The sequence below is a fragment of the Rhynchophorus ferrugineus genome, unplaced genomic scaffold (genome assembly GCF_030347505.1).
Source record: "Rhynchophorus ferrugineus isolate W39M unplaced genomic scaffold, kcgeb_rfMv2 rfM10, whole genome shotgun sequence".
NCBI lineage: Eukaryota > Metazoa > Arthropoda > Insecta > Coleoptera > Curculionidae > Rhynchophorus > Rhynchophorus ferrugineus.
Window position 1 is genome coordinate 8,779,634 of NW_027472589.1, and position 19,271 is coordinate 8,798,904.

Sequence of the window (19,271 nt, forward strand, 5' to 3'; positions counted from 1 at the left end):
ATACCGTTCCAGCGAAGCAATGGTCAAGCAAGTCAACGTGTTATAAGGCCACCACTCCATCAGAAACAACAATGAAACGTTGGTTTGCTAACTTCAAACGTGGTCGTGGAGACACCGATGATGCAGAACGCAATGGACGTCCAAATGAGGTGGTAACACCAGAAAACATTAAAAAAAATCCTCAAAATCGTTTTAAATGATCGAAAAGTGAAGTCGAGTGAGTAGTGAGCTAACATCGTAAAGATATAAAAAGAACGTGTTTCATATTGCATGAAAGAAGAGAAAACTCTGTTCAAAGTAGGTGTCGTGTTTGCTCATTGTTGACCAAAAACAAGAACCTGTTGATGATTCTGAGCAGTGTTTGGCCATGTTTAAACTTAAGTCATTCGTATGTGACATGGATCCATCACTTCACTCCCGAATCATCATCTGAGTGGACAGCAACTGATGACAGGCCTATTTTGAGGCAGAAGGTAAATGGTTCTACAAAAGTGATATTTAATGGCTCTTAGTGGCTCATGGCTCTTTATCGAAATTACGTTGATGAATAAAGCCAATTTTGAACAAAAAAACGCGATTTCTTTGTTACGCACGGGACTTTTCAGCCAATGTGTTTACAAAATCTGTCAACCGAAGTGCTCCAAATCCAAATCCAAATATGGAGCTAAACACTCTTAGAAACCGATGGTGGTGCTGCTCCAGTATATTCGAAAGCAATGAATCGATAGACTTTGGACGAAAATCTAACTCAAACTCTTTAAGAGCTCTCAAATAGCTTAACAGTTGATGGTCAAGTGAGAACTATGTCCAGTCCCAACATTGCAAAGTTGAAGAGTTTTCTGTGGCGATAATAAACCGATCTTCTACGATAATTTCGAATGCAAAAGGTCAGGGGTTAGTCCAAAAGAATCATCTATGCTAACACCGAAAGAGAAAAACAAACAAATAATGCCTTGCTGTCCATATGGTGGGCATGTGTTACGCAGCAAGGTGTAATGTGTTACGAACTGCTAACACCAAATGAAACTATTTCTGCAGATATTTATCGCGGTTAATTGAATAAATTTCATGACGTGTTGTCGAAAAAATCAAGCAATGTCATCCTCTTAAACTAACAATACTTGACCACACTTAGCAAAAATTGTGAAGGATTACAGTATTACAGCTTGTATAAGAAGTTTTGCCACATTTAGCGTACTCATCAGACGTTGCATATTTTGATTATCATTAGTTCAGATCCGTGGAGCATGGCTTAGCTAGTACACAGTTTCGAAATGAATAGTTTTGAATGAAGAGAAATAAGGGTATCCTTCTTTAGACACAATATCGCCATATTGCCCAAAAAAATGGGGAAAAATATATAGAAAATTATAAAAAATATTTTGGTTAAAATATATTGTACAAATGTTCTTAGTAAATGTCTTTTTAACGCGAAAAAATGCTGAAATTACATCCAAACACCTAGATAGAAATAGACATTTACTGATGATTCACATGATGAACATATACCGTTTTAAGTTTTACATTAACAGATATCATTATAATGTGTGCATCTATATAGCATTTATTCTGAGAATATACGTACAATAATAATTATAATAATATATAAGTCAATTAATCAGGAAAAAGCCGTTGAGTTCATCTAATTATATTCGTTCACCATTGATCAAAAATATTTACTCGGTAAAATTCTCCAACAGAAATCAAAGAAGACATAAACAATTTCGAAACATCATCTGTACATCATAGAACGATCAATATACTTTGGCATAGTAGCTATTTTTCTTTGGTTCGAGGCTTCCCAAAATTCAATCTGGCCATAATTTGTCGTGGGGCTCACAGTAGGCCATCCCTTATAAAGTTAGATCTCGGCATATTCCCGAATAACAGCGCGAGAAAAAAAATCGCGTCTATCCCTTTAAAAAAACCTACGAGTATCGATATTTTAGGAAAACGCGTTTCAATTTTCTTGGTCATTGGTTCACCGTCTATATAAAATAAATCCAAGTCACTGTATAGACAGGGGATGAACAAAATAATGAATAATTTGAACCCCTGACATATACATAGTATTTATTTATTAATAAGGTATTGCAGGATTGGTAAAGTGTCTGAATGTGCAACTGATTCAATAATGTTAGAGATGGAAATCTACTGAGGTCTGGAGATTGTGATAGCTAGGGAAAATGTTGATATTCTGGTGCTTCTCAAACCAAGACTGGACCTTTTTGGACTCGGCATGAGCACATTATCATCACTACATAGTATAAAACAAAGTCGCCTTTTCTGTCCCTATATCCCTATGTGCGCTTAAATCTTTAAAACTACGCAACGGATTTTGATGCGGTTTTTTTCAATAGATAGAGTGATTCAAGAGGAAGGTTTATATGTATAATACATGCATAATATACTAAGGCAACATTGCTAATTTTAGAGGTTTCTAACGTGATGTCGTAAATTAACCTATTTTTTTAGGCTTATTTAGCAATTAGCAAAAACGCTGCCTAACCCTACGAGTTAGATCAAATTAATGTACTACAGTATTGTACACCATAAAAAGGTCTACAAAAAAGTCCGCGATGGTATATGTTTATCTTTTAGGGATAACCCACATTAACCATTTTTATTGTTTACTTTTTACGTGAGAAAATGGCTTATTTACGAAGCTATTTTAAGCAATACGGCATTAATCCTTATCGAATTAAGTACCTTAAATACAGTGTGCAATTAATATAGATCAATATGGTTCCTTACAGCATGTAAATTAAACAAATATTTTCGGAGATATTACAAATTTAAAATTTGCGTTTAAAAATGTGTAATGTAATAAAACTTGTATGAATTTAGATATTCCAAAGATAGCAGGAAATCTTCATAGTAAGTATACGGGAAGAGGAATTGTTTTACTCCAAATTTAATGCGTGCAGGCCAAGGGCAGTAATGAATGAACCAAAAATACTGGATCGATTTTAATCATGTTTTCATTGAGTGACATAGGCATATATATTTTATGCCCGTGCAAAGTCGGAGCGGGCCGCTATGTTTTTATATACAACGTTCATATTTTTTCTGTAGTGTATTTAATTTAGTATCAGCATTGCACCCATGCGAAGCCGGGGCGGGTCGCTAGTCTCGGAATATAACACTGTTTCACAGCAATATAGTAGTTATATTAGGAACTTCATCACTCTAGCCAATGATATGAATGAGAGATTATAATACTTGTTTATCATTATCTTGTATTATTAGGTTTGTTATTAATTACATTTTACGTTAGATATGTTTAGTTCAATTTTAATTTACAAATTAATTTATAACTACTGTCTTCTTGTACTTGCAGTAATACACAAGCAAGTGAGTACGGGGTTAATACATCAGCATGTATTTGCCAAATTAAAATAAAACTTAAACTGCTTAAGCTAAAGTTAAAAATAAACTTATACACTAAACAAGTGCATGTGGTTTGGTCCAGTAGCTATATCGCTTCCACGTTGCTGTGGTTTAGCAACCTTATTTCATGTTTTAAGACGAAATCTTCGATCACTTCGTGTATCCATTTGAGGTCATCGTGCAGCGATAAGCATTGGTAATTAATCGTAGCACTTTATTTTGGGTGCGTTGGATTACTTGTTGGTTTGATGGTTTAGTGCAACCCCATATTTGCACCCCATAGGTCCGAATTGGTTTTATAATTGTATTATAGATCAACCTCTTTGATTTTAGATCAAGTTGAGAGTATCTTCCGACTAACCAGTACCGTTGCTGGAGTTTGAGTCTAATCTGCTCTGCTTTTTGTTTAATATAATGTTTCCAATTTAACCTAGTAAGGTAATGAAGTGATATAATTAGGTTTTTGCCGTTTCGCCGCAACGCAAAACTAACATGGACATATTTGGAGTTATTAAATATCCAAAAAGGCCATTAGTAAGCCTAAAGCGAATAATTAGAACTATATAGAATACAAGAGAACGTTGTACTTCTACTGTTTTTCTAATTTTTAAATTCTTCGTATAGACTTTCAACATAACCTATACATAATCAAAATTGAAATGTAATTCATTCTATTTAAGTTAGTCTTTTCTGTAGTCTTTTAACAACATGGTCGACCACTACCAACATAAATCGCATTTTATAGACAGATTCATGTTCCACGATTACATGTTCCGACGCATAAGACAGCATTGTGTCTCTTTTTAAGTAAGGTAAAATTAGAAGGAAAAATCCGGTTGCAGTTTTAAACCCGTATATTCGAAGTCATCTAGGACCATAGAGGAGTATATACAGTGTTAACTTAATACGTATAGTTTAAGAATCGTTTTGTGTGATCCTAGCAGAGAAGGCGCTCCTCATTCTTTGGTCATTAGTCTAAATTACCATTACAGATACCTATAAAAAATATTTTATTTGGAAGGCATCTCGTTGGTTAAGGATTTCATACGCATCACGTGACTAACCCTTGACGTCACATTCTACTGACCAGTTAAATTTGAAATTAAACCCAAAGGTCAATTCACGAAAATGTATTAAAATAAAATTCTACTATTCTACATAAATACCAATATTATAAAATATTATTATATAATTATATATAATTATACATTATATATATAATTATAATATAATTGAGAACATACCTCTTGGCAAATATAATCAAAATTTTTTGTAAAAATTGTGGATCGAAGAATTAAAAAGGTTAAATTGTACAATATACGTCAGAATGGATTAAAATATGTTACATATATCCATATTACTGTTGTGTTCTTATTATGGTAAAATCGAGGAATTAGACAGCTTAAAGATCTATTAACAATATAATGAAACAATCATGAGACAATATGGGATAATATATTGTTTAAAAAATCACTCTCAACTTGTGTGTTTTTTTTTAACTGACTCCATACGTAAACCCAAAAAAATCTCACCTATCTCGGTTAAGTAGCCTTAAGCCAACATATTAATTATAAGTATCTTAACCAAAATAAATTTGTTTAAGTAAAACAATCCCTTCAAAATAATTAAGTTTTTAATTGATGGCACTTTACAAGCACCTTTTTAAAGAGTAACAAAATTTAGCTCTATATATATTGAACGGCTTTGCACTAAAACTTTTATGTAGTATAATCACGTTTACCTTCAAACTAATTTTGCTATCGCCTCAACTGGACACGTTTTGGCTTTAAACAGTGGGCAATATTTTTATGATTTCTTCTGTTGTATGACCGTACTGGATACACAACACTTTTGAGACTGAATCTAGATTATAATATCTATATCAGACTCGCAAATATGGCATCATAAACAAATGTAAACAATCGCACTATAGAAATGAGCCAATCAAATGCCTTTGATGAGAATCAATTCAAACAAACCAATCAAAATAGTGGTGTCAATGTCTGCATTGGTGGGACCACGCCAAACATTTCCTCGGTTCCTATTTAAGTAAAACCTCTATATGTAGAAAGGGATTATAATGTTCCATTTTATATTTTAGGAGCCAATCCTACCCTCAGAGACAACGGACGGGGCTTTCGAGCTGATCAGTGGGCCAGGTTTTGTGGACGCTACGTCTGCGCCGACGTGATCGAGAAGCACGCCAGACAAAGACTCCTCGAGAGGTCCACGTCTTACGGACACTGGGGCATGGATCACGAGATGGGCGCCCGAGTGGTCATGGGCAAAGTTGTTCCGGTACCGCCGGTCACACAGCCTCAGTCGAACGGTAAATATATAGGACCGATACTTCCAGCCGCCGACCACCGGCCAACATTCATGACATTTCTTTTAGGTCTCAAGTCGAAACTGAAAAAAGTGTTTAGAACGTCTTCCGGACCATCCTCGGACACATTCTCCAGTGCCCGTCTGGTCACCCAGCTAACCTCGGCCGCCTTGTGCGCCAGCAGTCCCGTTCTTCCTAGCAGCGGGGCGGTACCGCCCGTGGTCAAGTCCCTGATCCGACCCCTGACCGTTCCCCGTCTACAGATCACCCTCGTCAACAACAACGGCGACTACCCCAACTGCAATCTGGAGAACGCGGAACAATCGGCGGACAAGTCGGACCGCGACGATAAGATCATGGTCTCCAACAAGGAGAACGCGGCCGCGTCCGGCAACGGAGTCGTTGTCAACGGGAAGACGGAGGCGATCAAGCCGGCCAGGAGCAAAAAGAAGAAATAGCACGAGTGTCATCTGTGTAGATCCTATTAAATATTTATTTATTTATTCGAGTAGAGTGATCCTGGGGGAGATACAAAAAGAGTTTTTTTAGGTTAGATTTAGTGGCCAACGGTCCACTTAACAGATGAGACTGCATTTAGTATTAGTTATTTCCTAGAGGTTTTCGAAGTTTAAATCCAAGAGGTTGGGATATATATATATGTATATATATATATATATATATATATATATATAATGTGTATATATATATATTGATGCTGATGAACCTTAAGATTTTTCTGGTAATTATTTCGTTCATTCGTCACTTTTTTCTGTTATTTTCAAGCTCAAGCCAATCTTTTCAGAACATATCGACTTAACACGTGCCTTTTATTTGATGCAAGACAAAAAATACAACTTCCTTCAAATAAAACAAGAAAACATACATATTACTAACAATATTCAAAAGTGCCTCAAAATACCCTAAAAATTTCACCAATGTATCCATTACAAGAGCAACATGAACACACAATAGCTGATTATAAAAGAACACCCAGTAACTCAACTATAAAAGCTAATTGGGCACAGAAAGATCTTAAAAGTTCATTAATACAAGATGAGTATTTTTGCTCTGGAAGAATGGTAAATATTTGAATATTGAATAAATTTATTTTACAATTACCTTTAAAAACTTAATCAGTTATATCGATATTTTTTATTGCTTTATATACTATATATTATTAGTCATTTTATAAACTTCTTTGAAACTACCCTTTTTCTAAAAGACTTTACTCTCAACTTTTCTAGCCTTAGAATCTGTAGCATCTCGATCGTAGATTCAGTCAATTGTGAAGAAAAAAAATTGATAATAAAAAAATAACGCCAATATTTAATTTTGTTCGCGGCTGTACAAACTGGGTACAGTCGCGACCGAAAACATAATTTGCACTAGCTTGCGGCTATTAGAAGTGATTTAATTGAACGGGTGCTAAAATAGTTGGAAATAATCTCAAATAATTATGTCAAAGGACCAAAAAGAACAAATACAATTTTTTGAAAACTTGTATCAATATTGATTAAAAACTGTAAGAAATATATTAGAGAATAAATATGTTATTGCCTAATTTAAAAAAGAAATGAACAAAAAATAAATATACATATTTAATAAATCTATAGAATTTTATCTGTATGAGAATTATAAAGAGAAATAAATATATTTAAAGTGTTAACATCCTTCTTCTTTTCCTGATAATTAGATTTTATTTTTAGGCATTGGAGCACTTTTAATTCTCAGGATAGAGGTTCCTAACATTTTCACCTACATATTTTGTGGAACTCTACATTAGAGACAATATGATTTAAATAGAAAAAAAAGTTTGAGGTAAAATACAAACTTACCTACATAATCATAGTTGTAATTAATTGTAGAATCTGGCTAACTTTTATGCTTTAAGAATTGTTGTCTTATGACACTCAACTAGTTCTACTAAAGGTTTGCGGATTTTATAACCACAAGGGACTTTCACATTCTTTAAATAATGAACCCCTAATTCTCAGTACATAATAGTATACATACTTTCAAGTAATTAAAAAGCATTGTGTCCTCTTTTTAAATTAAGTAACACTGGCAATAATAGAAACCATTCTACAGAAAACTGTTCGTAATATACAAAAATACTTTAGAGAAACCAAATAATCAAGAAATTCTTACTACTGATTTTTGTTTCTGTACTAACAACACTTTTCAGTGGCAATCGATAACCATATATAAAAAAAATAAATTTTATTTTCATCAAAATTTATTAAAATCTCTAATAAATACAACATAAACATATAAGCAAAATACTAATAATATGTTAACATTATCCAAAAATATACATTCTATTTTAACAAGTTTATTATTCAATTTAAAAGATGACATATGTTGCTTCATACATTTTCATTGATATAAAATAATCTCTAATATGGTACAAAAAGAACAACAGAAAACTTTATCACAACTCTTTTAAATTAACGATGTTAGAATTGATAATAGCACTGACAGATAATTAAGTAAATAATTTAAAGTCAACGGTTTACCTCACGTTATTTTGATTGTATAGTGATAACAGGAAGCAATAACAGATGTAAATCTACCATATCTATAACACAATGCTTTCAAAATAGCGTGAAAACCAACAGAGAGGTTCAGTTTTCTGTAACTGATTTCTTATTTCTTCTCTTTCTTTTGTTTTTAATGTTGGACAGTATTTCATAGGCCTGCTGGATCTCCATGAACTTTTCCTGTGCTGCCTTCTGCATGTGGGGGTCTTTACATTTGTCCGGGTGATGTTCCCTACTCAGTGCCCTCCACTTCGTCGTGATTTCTTGTTGACTCGCCGTTGGACTGACTCCGAGGACTTTGTAAGCATTGTGTTCGCCTTGAGGATCCGAGAGCTCTATAACTTGCTTCCAGATTTCGTACCTATAGCACGTTCATAGTGAAATGATCATGTTTATTTTCTATAATACAATAGACTTACCAGCCGTTAACTTGAGCGTACTGATAGATATCGTATAGTGACTGTTTCAAGTCGGTCCACCAAGGACTGGTGTAGAAGTGATGTATCGCTTCGTGAACGGGTATCTCGTCCCCGTTGGAATCCACTATCGTGGCGTTGAAATATAAATAGGACGATATAATACCGATATACAAAGCGCCGCACACTACCAAGATCCCAATTCTTTTGGTCAGCGACTTCCTTTTTTTCGGACGCCTTCGCCATTCTTTAGAAAATGTGTCGAACGTTATCGCCGCCACAAGAACCACCGCTGATAACCAGATAGTTTCGTCATAAAAGTACCATCTACTTGTGTAAGTAATGTAAGAGACAACGATGGTGAGAGTTGGGTTGCCTTCTTCACGACCAATATTACCCACAATCCATACACCTGTAAAATGTTGAATTATATTTCAGAAAAAATATATATTAAGATGGATTTTACTCACCCATGGCCACAGCTAAAGGAATGAACCAATGAAGGTAACTGTTTAAATTAACTCCATATATTTCATCTTGTGGTATTGCCATCATTATTAATTGTCCCCAAAGGTACGAAACCATAAGGGCTGAGATAAATCGGCTTGTAGAAAAAGGTGGCTGGAAATTAAGTTTTTTCGTTTTTTAATTACTCATACAGATTAAGATATGTACCTTCTTATCCCTTCTCATTCGAAATACTAAATCCTCTAGGAACTTTGGGTCGTTGTTGCAGTCTTTAACATATCTGGGTATCTTTGTGATATCTGCCAACCACCCTAATCCGTAACCGCCCAGCGTACTCCATGTTAAGAAAGCGTGAGCGTCCCTTTCTAAATAGAAGAGATGAAGCCCGAAAACTCCACCAAAAATCCAGAAAACGTACGCCCAAATAATACTCTTTCTGGGGGGAGTTGGGGCGTTAATTTGGGGTACATTTTGGGACGGTTGGGCCACTGCTGCTTGTGGTTGCTGAGGTCGCTGCCTCGATGGCGGCAGCACAGCTGAAACGCGCGTTAAATTTTTAAAAACATGATTTCATTAAAACATATCTGCCAACAAAATAGTATCTTAAGTGAAATGTAAGAATTGGGTCAGTGGTTTACGTGAAAACAATTTGTAATGGAAATTAACGGACTCTCAAGCCTATTTATTACTAATCGGTTTATTAATTTAACAGCCAAAGGAAACGGCATCTCGATATACCATCTGCGTTGATGTTATGCAATATGTTATTACAGTCTAAATATTTGTAGTTGCCTGATTTCAAAATATTTTTAAAAGTGACAAGAATTGAATTTTAACATATATGAATAATTAATTCTGAAAAAATAATACTTTTTTGCTTATGACAAACAAGTTATTGTTGTTTAAATAATTTAAAATATTTTATCCCACAATTTATACGTTTTTACCTACTGATAATATGAATCTAAATGCTAATATGAATAATTGATATTTGAAATATGTTTTTAAAATGTATATACACCTATATAAGAATATATATTTTAACAAAAGTTTAAGTTTCTCATTTTTTATTAAAATACCTTTAATGTTGAATATTCTTTGTAAAATTTGATGGATTTTGTGTGATTACGTATGTTATGTGAAATACGTACATAAAAATATTTTGACTACTAATAATGATATTATGTTAACGAATATGTGAATGTGTTAAGTTCAAATTAAAGTTATATAAGGAAGTGTTAAGTTTAGATAAAAGTAAGATTCGATTTTTAGAACAAAATACTCAAGAAACGCCAATTTGGAGATGAATAATTACTTGTACTGGTGGATTGTGCATTTTTACTTGGTCTTTGTGGTGCTACGTCCGCATTTTGGCTAGGCTGCAGTCCGAACAGGTTCCCCAGTACACAACACAAGTTCTTGGTGAGAGACTGCTTCAACGGCGGCAGCTCGTTTGGCGCTTCCTCGCTCGCCGGCTTTTGGGGCTTCGTTTTTGATCTGTTTCGACTGTCACCGGTCTGTTCCATGTTGACGCACAATGAAGTTCACACGTAGGTGCACTTATAACAGTTGACGCCAATTTTTTTCGAACAATGCGCGCTATTGTTACATATTGTAGATAAAAATTGTCGATATCGCCGCTGCTTCAGTATGAACAATACACCGATAGTTGTTAAGCCCGCTCTACACTAGATACAAGTACGTTCATGGAACATTTCCACTATCCATTGGTATAAAATCGAAATAAAAACTATAGGTGAATTTAACGGACTTGCTGCGTCGACTGACAAACTGACCCACGACGGCACTAAGTGGGCCATGAGCGCTTTTTACTGTTATACCTGGTCGTACCTGGTTGGTACCCAAGACTATTTTCGGTGGGCCAGGCCCAACTGCACGAAGCAAGGTGATATTTACGCCGCTACACCTCGAAATATTTGCATATGGATTTTCTTGATTTATATATGGCCGCTTGTTACAGTGACGTTCATTATTTAGTACATTTTGTTGAGGTAATTTAATAATTCTGATTTAAAGATAACGATAATACATTTGAAAAATTCATAACGGTCCCATTTTAATATACGCCTACAAAAAATCACCGAAAAATAATTATTTTCATTCGAATAACAAGTATGTATCTTCGTTTACCCGATCGTGTGGCCGCTCCCTGCCCCGAAATGAAACAAAACTCGAATAGAATGGAAAATAAATCGGCACTAGATGTTCGAAACTAGAAATTGATTTTTGAGCACTGCGATTGGCTTGCTGCAAATATGACAATAGTTTAATGTTGTCCATTAATTTGCTCGTTAACTTTAATGTTGTATTCAAAAAATTATTAACTTGCTTGGAGTGTTTCAAACCGTATTGGTACACGTGTAATTGTTGTTGTTATGCTATTTAAAATATCTCGAAATCTATAAATATATATGTCATTACAATAATAATGCAATGTTGTGTAAATTGAGGGCATATAGGCATGGCATTCACTTTTAAGTTATGGAGAGTGAATCAATTAACTGTTATTTTTTTGAACTTCGCTAAGACATTCTCTCGATATGTTAGGCTTATATCTTCAACAATCGAAAAGAGACAAAAAATCGGCAATTTACCACCCACGTTTATATTTGAATATAGGAGCATTCACAGCTGACGTTCAATCTTTTATTTTATCAGGTAGATGACCAAAAATACAGAGCCAATCCATTATTGCCATATTTCATATTATTTCAAGAATTTTTAACTTGAACATGGTTTTTATAGTAGTTTTATGTAATGTGATATTAGTCTTAAGTTGCTACAATTAATTAATTAATTGAACTCTACATTTTTTAAATCGATTGTCGAGTGTAAATATCTAAACATGTGTAAAACTCGACAATGCCGCTTATTTTTATAAACGGTACGTGATATCTGGTTGACAGATACCAGGCGGTTAGATACGTCAATAAGAATAGTTTTGTTTATTTACAATAGAAAAAAATTGTGAAAATTAGTGAAAACCATGTGAATTCCTATTAAAACGGATATATTTTAGGTAAGACTCATCGAATACAGTTTTATTTTGTTTAATTCGAATGTACTTATATCAGAAATGATATGAATCATACATTTTTTCCGTCTTGCAAGCCCTAGATCGGTGTAGATATGTTTTTAATATTATTTTTAAGCGAAATCTATTCTAGATACTGTTATTCAATTTTTCCACCTATATTCTTCTTATTTTCGTTAATTGATATTATAATTTAAATGTTTGGTAAATGGTATAGATAAAACCCATACCATACACAATTGGAATCAGTTATTGCTAAAGAGAAGTTGATAAAATAGGTCACTTTCATACCATCACAATGAATAATGGCAATATTCTCAAATCTTTTAACATATTCACATGTTTAATATGACTGTTTTTAATACAGTATATAATCCAAACCGTTATTATCTTGACGACGTTGAAAATTATGCTCGTGTAACGAGGCGGAAATATAAGAACACCTGAAGATGGCAGATGTGATTCTGTTGGAACATCCTCAAGACACAAGGATTATTTTTGATAACTATACTATATAATTATTCATAGTTTTTATAAGATTCTTTTATCTGAATAACTGGCTTCCAGATTGGATTTGTGTTTGTTTATTGTCTAAAACCAGTCAACGCTTCTCTGTTATTTTAAATATTTTTATCTAGGTGAAGATATAAAGTAAATCATCTAAACATGGCGCAAAGTACTAGTGGAGGTACTTCATCTAGAAAACACCCTAGAGATCATGATACTGCATCAGTAGTATCATCTAGAATAGGAGATGTTACAGAATGGGAGGCCAATGAGGTAAATTACTAATAAAATTAATTATATAACGTGAAGAATATCATTGTTATCAAGGCGTTACGACAAAGAGAACTGGAAGAAGCTAAAGGCAGAGCTGCACAAATGGAAAAGACCATGAGGTGGTGGTCTGATTGCACAGCCAACTGGAGAGAAAAGTGGTCCAAGGTGAGGAACGAAAGGAATAAAGCGCGTGAAGAGTGCAAGCAACTGCGATCCAAATTAGAAACGTCGATGAAAGAAGCTTGCGGGTACAAGCGCGAAAAGGAGGACTTGGAAACACAAAACGATCAGTTGAAGAAGGAAATCGAAAAGATTCACCTGTTACTGCTCAAACATGCTGGCCAGTTTGACAGTCAAATATTCGAAGCCTTGGGCGACGACCCGCTGAAGGACTTTAACTTCAGCAACGGTTCTCCGCTAAAGGACAACTCTGTCAGGGGCACCGCCTCGCCTTTACGTGATCTTTTGCGGGAACACGAACGTGAAAACGGCGTTTCCTCGTCGCAGAGCAATCCCGAGTGCGACAGCACATCTCCCGTGAACTTAGAGACCAAAGAAAAAGACGGCGAAGCTTTAGTTCAATCTACCCCTAATCTCGAACGAGATGCGGCCGTAGACGAGGATTACGTTATTCAGAAGGTGTCCATGCTGCAGTTGCGGCTGGAAGAAGCTTCCAAGACGATCAATATCGAACGAGAGTACGTAAAGCTATTATTTCAACATTGGTGTATGTCTGATGTGTGTTTTGAATTTCAGAGAGAAGGCGTCGTTACATAGGAACATTGAACGTTTAACGAACGAGCTGCAAGAAGCAAAAGAAAAATGTGACGAACTGAGGGAAGCGAAACAGGAGGCCATGCGAGAATTGTTGTCGCTCCAGGACGACCATGAAAAGGAGATCCAGATTATTAAGTCCGACCTGATGGATGAAGCCAATAGCAGGGAGGGTATGGATAAGAAGTTGAATGATCTGAGAGGAGAGGTAAGTATTCATTTATTTTTAGTAGTGATTATTTCCTATTGTATTTCTGTTATAGTTGGAGCGACTTCAAGCGGAGAACGCGTCAGAGTGGGGCAAACGCGAACGCCTAGAGACAGATAAACTCTCCTTGGAGCGCGAGAACAAGAAACTCAGGACGGAGGTGAGGGACCTCCAGGAGCGTCTTGAACGTAAAGGTAATCGTACTTTGAGCACTTCGGATGCGGAGATTCGCCACCTCCAACAGGAACTGTACGAAAAGACCAAGGTAATAGCACCCATATTTTCCTGTTTCCTTTCGTTGATGCACGGTTAATTCAGGAAATGTCCGATTTAAAACATTCCCAAAATAAACTGAAGAAGATGCTGCAGGATAAGGTTACTGAGTTGTCCCATACAGTGCGACGCGCCGAACAGTATGAAGCAGAAGTGAAGAAGCTACGGGTTCGTGTGGAAGACCTGAAGAAAGATCTGGCAGCCATTGAGGATGAACTGGACGCTTCCCAGAATCACACTAGAAAGTTACAGAGAGCCAATGACGAATTACAGGAACAAGTGGACAGTTTCCAGGTTCAGCTGCAACATTTGCACACTAGGTATGTATGAGCTTACGAGGTGGAAGATACTGATCACTAATTTGGAGACTATTTGAAATCATTTCTTTTCAACATACACTAAAAATTTGCTAATTGTTAGATAGTGTATATACGAGGGAGGACCCAAAGGAAATCGGATTTTTGCTTTGAAATTAAAAAAATTGAAAATTGAAAAACATTTGATTATTCCTGGCGCATAATTCTATGAGACATCAAAAGAGATTTTTGGTCTGGGAGGCTTAGTTGGATCTTTTTTGGTGATAATGATCTAATTTTTCATTATCATCAATGTTTAATGTATATATATATATTTTTTTTTTCAAAGATATGAGTAGAAACAAAAATTACGAAGTTACAAAATTTATTTCAATATATCTAAAAATGAGGAGTTCTCTCAAAAACTCATGAGTTCTGATCGCTTTTTTCCTGTACTCTAATGGACATATTTATATTTATTGCTACAAATATATTTAGCTGCGTATGGCTATCTCCAAATTGATTCATTTTACTTTTTTCTTGAATTCTCTTGATTTCGATTATGCCTTGAAGTGTGCAATTTCCGTTTTCTGATACTATATACAGTGGAGAATTTTACTATCTATCTATTTTTTTTTCTGGCATAATGACTATTACCTTCTAATGCAGTTACTAAATTAGCTGCATCAAGCCCATTTCCTTCACATACCGACCTAATGTACCAACTTAATACCTATAGGTCATAGTACTACATTTTAGTGATATTAATGATATACAGCTTTTTGTTTCAAACTTCTCTGCGAAAGTATGCTAAATATTTGCTACTCTTTAAAATTTCGTTGTCCTAAATGCTTTAAATTAATTGTCTAATGTCCTAATTACCTAAAATATCACTCAATGGGTAATTATTTACATTCAGTATTAACTGAGCATTCCTCTTCAACTTCAGTGTTTAACAGGTTATTAAATAATTTAATTTTAATATAATTTTTATTGGTAGTATATATAGATAAAGAACAATTAGAACAAAAATTGACTAACAGACTGCTAGCCTTTCACAATTTTCAAAAATAAGCTTTCTGTTTAACAATATAAGTTTACAGTAATTTGGCTAAGGTCTCTATACTTACATAGCGAAACTCTTCTACATTCTACGAATAGCAGCATGTTCTTGATCCAATTTTTTTTAGGGGGGGCTCCCCTCGTATATGCTTTGTATATGATAAAATTATATTCTTGTAATAATGCCTTTAGTATGGAGAAGGAGGATGGCGGTGAAGAGATGGCGCTTTTTGAAGAGGATACTGAGGGTGTAAGTAATATTGTGAGTTGAGACGGAGGCTTCTTGTCGAACTAACTAACCACTAGCTTTATTTTAAACTCTTTTTAGTTGCATGATAGAGGCATCGTGCGATTTGTATAATTTATTTTTTTGTATATATTCATTCTCCGCATGTTAACTAACAGAGGATGACTTCCTCCTAGCATGTATAATACTCGCTATGGTAAGTCCATCTTTGTTGTGTATTTGCAGGGTTTTTCAATAAGGGCAGGCGTGGTCTTAAGTGCTAAACGTCAACATAACATGAAGTAGACATTGAAAATGCCTCACACACTGTTAGTCGTTCCATTTCAACATCGACCCTCCCTTGTCGAAAATCTCCATGGAAGAATGAAGGTGTTATTTTTAAAACGGAACTTATTGATTGTATTTTTTTAGATTGCGTAACCAAAATTCGGCATCATTGTTGGCCCATCGTTCAGCCACTCTATCCAAATCTGGCAGCGACGCAGAGGACGACTTGAACGACTTCCTGTAAATACTTCGTTCTATTTTCAGGCGTTTTCTCTCAGTATCTCTCTCATCCCTTATCATACGAATTAATATCTACTCCCCATAGAGTAAGAAATTATATTATTTTACCAAATGATGAATGTAGATGTTAATTTCTATGACATCGGTTGGAGTTTCGTGTTACTTATACTTTAAAGCAGAGGTTCCTAAATTTTTTATTTTATGTAATTCCACAGGCACGCATAAATTTACCACTTTTTTACAGTTTAAATAAGAACGAAAACTTTTAGAAATATTTTTAGTGATAATAATGCAATTGCTCTACTGTTTTATTAATAATAGTTTTCTGGTTAATTTTTATACACATGTCTGTGGTAGAATCCATCTGAATTTGGTTTTTTGCAAGTTTATATATAATCTATGTAATCGAGCAGACATGGATAATATTCAGTTTGCAAGGAAAGTTTTTATAAGCAGTTTCAAACTTTACCTGATGAAAGGCATTGGATTTCGTTCAAATGCATAATATTTACAGCTTCATCAAGAACTTTCTTCAGATTAAATGGCATTTTTACTACGAGGGTGTAATGCTACAATACACAATGGCTGCTATTATACCGTGATGTAGTTTTTTTTAATTTCTGGTCTGTATATATTTCCTCCAATAAGTTTTTCCTCTAAAGATATAAGTACTATTGATAACATATTTCCAGCATTCAGTGTATGGGTTCATATTCAATATCTTCAGATATTTTGTGAATTCCACCATGTATAGTGTTGTTTGAACCTTGCACTGATGCAACTTTATGTGCTAATCTTTCCCAGGTTTACAGCCAACTGATTTCAACATGAATGGTTTATCTAAGTTTAGGGAACTTTGCAGGAACAATGACTTAGTGGTATTTTCATCATTAGTGTGTCTTTGAAAAATAATATATTTGTTCTTGATATTACCTTTTTTTAAAATGCAAGTATTATTTTAGCTTGGTTGTCGTCAGCGAACTATTTTTAAAGAAAGAGCATATAAAAGTAATTCTATTTTAATTACCTAATTGCCTAAATAAATAACCCTAATGGATTCTTCTCGTCAAATATTTTGTACTATTTTAGAATATATAACTGTGGGTCACTATTATTTAATAGCCAACAATAAATAATTTCAAGGAATCCTTAATAAATGTTTCACAATACCAACTTTAGGAATCGCTGCTTTTAGATAAGGATGGTGTGAATGTATTTCTCGAATGCGATGTATGCGGTAAAAGATGTATATTTTTGTAATTTTAATTTTATCAAGACTAGAATACTATCAATGAATCAGTTATATAAAAATAAATTACTTCATCATTACACATCTAGTCTGGAACAGTTAAGAAAGCGTTGTTAAATAACTCACCTTGTAATAGGTTCGACAACGATCAGGGCCTAGCTTGATTTTCGTAATGTTTGGATATATTTTACGATCAGTGAATTAGGTTTAAACAGGACAATGATCCAACTAATATATATTCCTTCCGATGGTTATTGTTATGTAGTTTGAAGTTAATATTTTAGACCTTCGAATATTAGAGATAATTTATTGGAGATTCTGATTAATACATAACAAAATTTCGTATCCACTGTTATATTACTAGTGAGATAATGGTCTTGTACTGTATTGCTTTACCTTTCCTTCCTAACTCCCCCCCCCCCTCCATCACCCTGTCCTGTTCGAGCAAAGTATGTACATAGGCCTAACGAATCTGCGAAGTTGAAGCAATAGGGACATTTTTTTTCTCGGAATTGTGTGCCTTAAATCCGAATTTCGTTTCCGAACAGTTCCGCCTTTGGTCTCAACCTACCGACCTCATTCCTGGCGAACGGTTTTGTGCCAGCCAGTGTGCGATGTGCCAGGGTCAAAATACTGCTATCTGCAATCCATCGCGAAAAAAAGATCGTTACGAAACTCCGCATTGGTCGGGAAAAAAATTATTTATTTCTTGTAATCTTAACTGGGTGATAACACGTATGGTTTTAGGTCAAATTCTAACGGTCTTACCAGATTACGAGCTAGTCTGTTAGATTAAAAATATATATGTATATGTTAACTGAGTTTATCTCAATGATTTTTGTTCGTAATGGAATTATTGTGAAATAAAAAAGTCCGAAAATATAAGGTGTTTTAATGTCGTTAAGAAGAGTTATTAAATTAATAAGGTCTTGTAATAATGGGATTCGAGATTAAAAATTTACTTTGGATCAGAGCTTCTATATCTTTGTTAAATAACCAAAAAACTGATTGTTGAAGTTGGGAAAACATTAAGAAAGTTTATACCAGGGTTTAGTAGCTCAGTAGGCTAAATTTAGTTTTTCGGTCAAAGAAACTGGTCAAAGTACTATGTTCTATCATTGGCATTATAGCTTCAAGTTTGCTGGCTAAGATGAAATTGAGACCTACTGAACCAGTTAACTCTGTATTGGAGAGTAAGCTGATTGATAAGCAAACAGCCCTGTAGTTTTCGTTCATATATAAACTTTGTAAATTCATTTTTAATGCATAGCATACCCTTTTTGGGGGCATTATTTACCTAAAGACCTTTCAGGGTTTATGAGTATATATTAGGACCATTTATGAATCCCTTGATGAGTTAAGGTTCTTGGAAAATATATTTTCTCAGGTTGTATGCCCACCACATTATGATGCAGTTAGAGAGCATTGTATGAAATATTCACATTTGAGTAGTCAAAGAAGTCGATTTATAATTAAATATCTCCTGGTTCACGTTATGTATAATTAATTGTAAGAAATATTTTTTTTGGTGTTGATTGCACTGAAGTTCAGTTGTGAGTAACCAAGACTTTTAGAACAGGAACTGACCCCAGTTCTTGAATCACTGACGTTACTAAATACAAACAAAAGAGCTTTAATACCAACATAGATGGGAGAACATAATATCCATACAAAGTTTGG

General features: G+C 34.5%; 3 protein-coding genes across 11 annotated transcripts in view; 2 read left to right on the top strand and 1 right to left on the bottom strand.

The window, feature by feature from the left end:
• The window catches only part of LOC143203544 (uncharacterized), an 89,604-nt gene extending 82,222 nt beyond the window's left edge, over nucleotides 1-7,382 (top strand). For all 4 annotated transcript variants that reach the window (XM_076415731.1, XM_076415733.1, XM_076415732.1 and 1 more), the window contains exons 8-9: nucleotides 5,492-5,719; nucleotides 5,786-7,382. In XM_076415731.1, the coding sequence (XP_076271846.1) occupies nucleotides 5,492-5,719; nucleotides 5,786-6,174 (617 nt within the window). In that variant the 3' untranslated portion in view covers nucleotides 6,175-7,382. The remainder of the gene's footprint in view (nucleotides 1-5,491; nucleotides 5,720-5,785) is intronic.
• Nucleotides 7,383-7,934: 552 nt separating this feature from the next.
• On the bottom strand, nucleotides 7,935-11,424 carry wus (TM2 and DnaJ domain-containing protein wurst). Of its 2 annotated transcripts, none has more exons than XM_076415740.1 (5): nucleotides 10,483-11,424; nucleotides 9,348-9,676; nucleotides 9,143-9,293; nucleotides 8,676-9,084; nucleotides 7,935-8,617 (listed from the first exon to the last, which is right to left on the bottom strand). In XM_076415740.1, exons 1-5 carry the CDS (start codon nucleotides 10,664-10,666, stop codon nucleotides 8,341-8,343), a joined length of 1,350 nt encoding a protein of 449 aa, XP_076271855.1. In that variant the 5' UTR covers nucleotides 10,667-11,424; the 3' UTR covers nucleotides 7,935-8,340. The 2 variants fall into 2 exon arrangements, with proteins under 2 accessions (XP_076271855.1, XP_076271854.1); XM_076415739.1 differs by having other exon boundaries at nucleotides 10,456-11,074.
• Nucleotides 11,425-12,044: 620 nt separating this feature from the next.
• LOC143203545 (coiled-coil domain-containing protein 102A) lies at nucleotides 12,045-18,476 on the top strand. 5 transcript variants are annotated; one of them, XR_013007368.1, is made up of 9 exons: nucleotides 12,045-12,180; nucleotides 12,834-12,975; nucleotides 13,030-13,673; nucleotides 13,732-13,957; nucleotides 14,013-14,222; nucleotides 14,276-14,550; nucleotides 15,781-15,850; nucleotides 15,917-16,031; nucleotides 16,247-16,387. XR_013007368.1 is itself a non-coding variant. In XM_076415738.1 (8 exons), exons 2-8 carry the CDS (start codon nucleotides 12,862-12,864, stop codon nucleotides 16,253-16,255), a joined length of 1,536 nt encoding a protein of 511 aa, XP_076271853.1. In that variant the 5' UTR covers nucleotides 12,045-12,180; nucleotides 12,834-12,861; the 3' UTR covers nucleotides 16,256-18,476. The 5 variants fall into 5 exon arrangements, 3 of the variants coding, with proteins under 3 accessions (XP_076271853.1, XP_076271852.1, XP_076271850.1); XR_013007369.1 differs by having other exon boundaries at nucleotides 15,781-15,838; XM_076415738.1 differs by lacking the exon at nucleotides 15,917-16,031 and having other exon boundaries at nucleotides 15,781-15,838; nucleotides 16,247-18,476.
• Nucleotides 18,477-19,271: the final 795 nt, after the last annotated feature.

Coding starts and splice junctions, on each gene's coding strand:
- wus (XM_076415739.1), bottom strand. CDS start 10,666: ATGGAACAGACCGGTGACAGTCGAAACAGATCAAAAACGAAGCCCCAA. Junction 9,294..9,347: donor GAATGAGAAGGGATAAGAAG/GTACATATCTTA, acceptor CTTAATTTCCAG/CCACCTTTTTCTACAAGCCG. Junction 8,618..8,675: donor TACGCTCAAGTTAACGGCTG/GTAAGTCTATTG, acceptor AACGTGCTATAG/GTACGAAATCTGGAAGCAAG.
- LOC143203545 (XM_076415735.1), top strand. CDS start 12,862: ATGGCGCAAAGTACTAGTGGAGGTACTTCATCTAGAAAACACCCTAGA. Junction 12,976..13,029: donor CAGAATGGGAGGCCAATGAG/GTAAATTACTAA, acceptor ATTGTTATCAAG/GCGTTACGACAAAGAGAACT. Junction 14,223..14,275: donor AACTGTACGAAAAGACCAAG/GTAATAGCACCC, acceptor CGGTTAATTCAG/GAAATGTCCGATTTAAAACA.